Here is a 2260-nt window from a genome sequence, read left to right on the forward strand (position 1 = left end):
CTATCCGTGTAAGGAAAGGTTGACATCACCTCTATTAGAAGGAAGTAAACTGAACTGGGTCTATAAACCCAATCTGCCTCCATGTTCCCTGGGAGTATATGGAAGACTTTTCTAGGGAATTCAGCAGGAAATTAATCACCAGAATGAAAGAGGGGAGAGAAGAGTTAACACAGGCCTGTAAATCACCCCTTCCCTGCTGGGGGATTCCTTCTCTGTGAACCATGCAATAGCATTTAAATATTAGGAGAATCTACCTTGAAAATGTTTCCAACAGGAATTACCTTCTCTATTTAGATTGGTCCTTGTAAATTAACATGGACTGCATGGATTAAGGAGCACAGCTGGCTGGAGAGCGGAGGCAGAGGAGCAAGGTCAGCAGTTCCTATAACGAATGAAGTAAAACTGACAAACTCCAAAATAGACAACAGCTTCAATGGAGAGCAAGGGGACAGCTCAGGGTGGTAGCTCTGCATCAGGTATAGAGGTCCAGACAGAGCAAGGTGGCATGTCAGGAGGCTCATCTTCATGATGCTTCCTGCCATGCTTATCATTTTAACTCAAGGCAGGAAATAAGGGCAAAACTGGCCTAGGTTCTTACCTGCCTTTGACTTGTCTCCCTCCCACCCCTCATGCCCTGCTACTTGGATCAGCAAAAATCTCATTCCCCAAGGATGTGATCTGCTTTGCTCCCATTATTTAAAAAAAAAAATTGTCAAAATACACATAAGGTTTGCCACCTTAGCTATTTTACATGTACACATTTCAGAATTGTTAAGTATACTCACATTGTTGTGAAACCAATCTAGAGAACTCTTCCATCTTGCAAAACAACTCCATATCCACTACTAAATAACAATTTCCCACTCTCCACTACCCCCCAATCCCTGCCAATCACCCTTCTACTTTCTAACTCTATGAATTTGTCTACTTCATTTATCTCAAATAAGTGGAATTATACAGTGTCTTTTGTGACTGCATTATTTCACTTGGCATAGTGTCCTCAAAGCTCATCCATGTGATAGCATGTATCAGAATTTTATTCCCTGCATGCCCCACCAGAAGAGAGAATATATCAAGAAAAACATAAGATTCCAGATGCAGAAAGTGACAGCAAAGAGGGACAAGCATAAGAAATACATTTCTTGAGAACAACCCTTGCAGAAAACATCCTTATTCTACCCTCATACATAAATGATATTTTAGCTAACTGTAGAATTCTAGGGATGATGATTTTCCTAAGATTTTTAGATGTATAACTTCATTCCTTCTTTATTCCAGTGCTGCTATTGAGAAGTCTGGACCTAATCTTATTGCTGCTCTTCTGTGGGTGAACTTTTTGTTTGTTTTCCCCTCTTCTCTAGATGCTTTTAAAGTTGCCAGTGTTGCTGGGTACAGTGGTGCACCCAGCCTGTAATCCCACTGGCTTGGAAGGCTGAGGCGGGAGGATGGCAAGTTCAAAGCCTGCCTCAGCAACTTGGTGAGGCCCTAAACAACTTAGCAAAACCCTGTATCTTAAATAAAAATATAGAAAAAGGGCTGGGGATGTGGCTCAGTGATTAAGTACCCCTGGGTTCAATCCCCAGTACCTACCCAAAACAAGCAAACAAAATTAAGTTGCCAGTAATTCCTTCCGCTTCTCAGGCCTGACCTTCCTGCAGCCTGGCTGAGCCTCTACTGCCGCATTTTCTCGATTCCACCGGTCGCACCTCTCTTGTGACATCATGGTGGCCTACTGGCGATAGGTTGGACTCAGCTATATCTGAAACTCTCAGACCTGTGCAAAAGCAGTGAGGGATGCACTGAAGGCAGAATTCAAAGCAAATGCCAAGAAGACTTCTGGCAGCAGCATAAAACTTGTGAAAGTAAAAAAGGAATAATCAACCTTGACTAAAGCTTGAAATGCTACATTTTCAAGGTGAAGAAGTATGGGCACATGTTATAGCAGATTAAAATCATCTCACTTCATAAAAAAAAAACTGTCTTGTTCATAAATTGACGATGCCAATAAATTGATGTGTGGTTCACTCTTCAAAAAAAAAAGTTGCCAGTAATTTTGGAGACTCATACTGGTATGCCGTGGTGTGATCTGTTTTCATGTTAGATTGTGAGACTTTTCAATCTGGCAACTCATCTCCTTCAGTTCTGGAAATTTTTATTGACTTACTTCATCAATGCTTTCTTCCCACACCCCTTTTTTTCTTCTCTTCTCATCTTTTTATTTAGTATTTTACTTCTTGGACGTTTCTATTTTCTTATCTTT

At 41.0% G+C, this 2260-nt stretch overlaps 1 protein-coding gene across 1 annotated transcript; it reads left to right on the top strand.

The window, feature by feature from the left end:
- The first annotated feature begins 1721 nt into the window (after positions 1-1721).
- LOC124103022 (ATP synthase subunit epsilon, mitochondrial-like) lies at positions 1722-1976 on the top strand. Its single transcript, XM_046459501.2, is given in 1 exon segment — positions 1722-1976. A coding segment is annotated over 1 exon segment (156 nt). The 3' UTR covers positions 1878-1976.
- The last annotated feature ends 284 nt before the right edge of the window (positions 1977-2260 follow it).

This window comes from Marmota monax, unplaced genomic scaffold (assembly GCF_021218885.2).
Source record: "Marmota monax isolate L192 unplaced genomic scaffold, Marmota_monax_Labrador192_F-V1.1 WCK01_AAM20220418_F8-fsc00059, whole genome shotgun sequence".
Lineage (NCBI taxonomy): Eukaryota > Metazoa > Chordata > Mammalia > Rodentia > Sciuridae > Marmota > Marmota monax.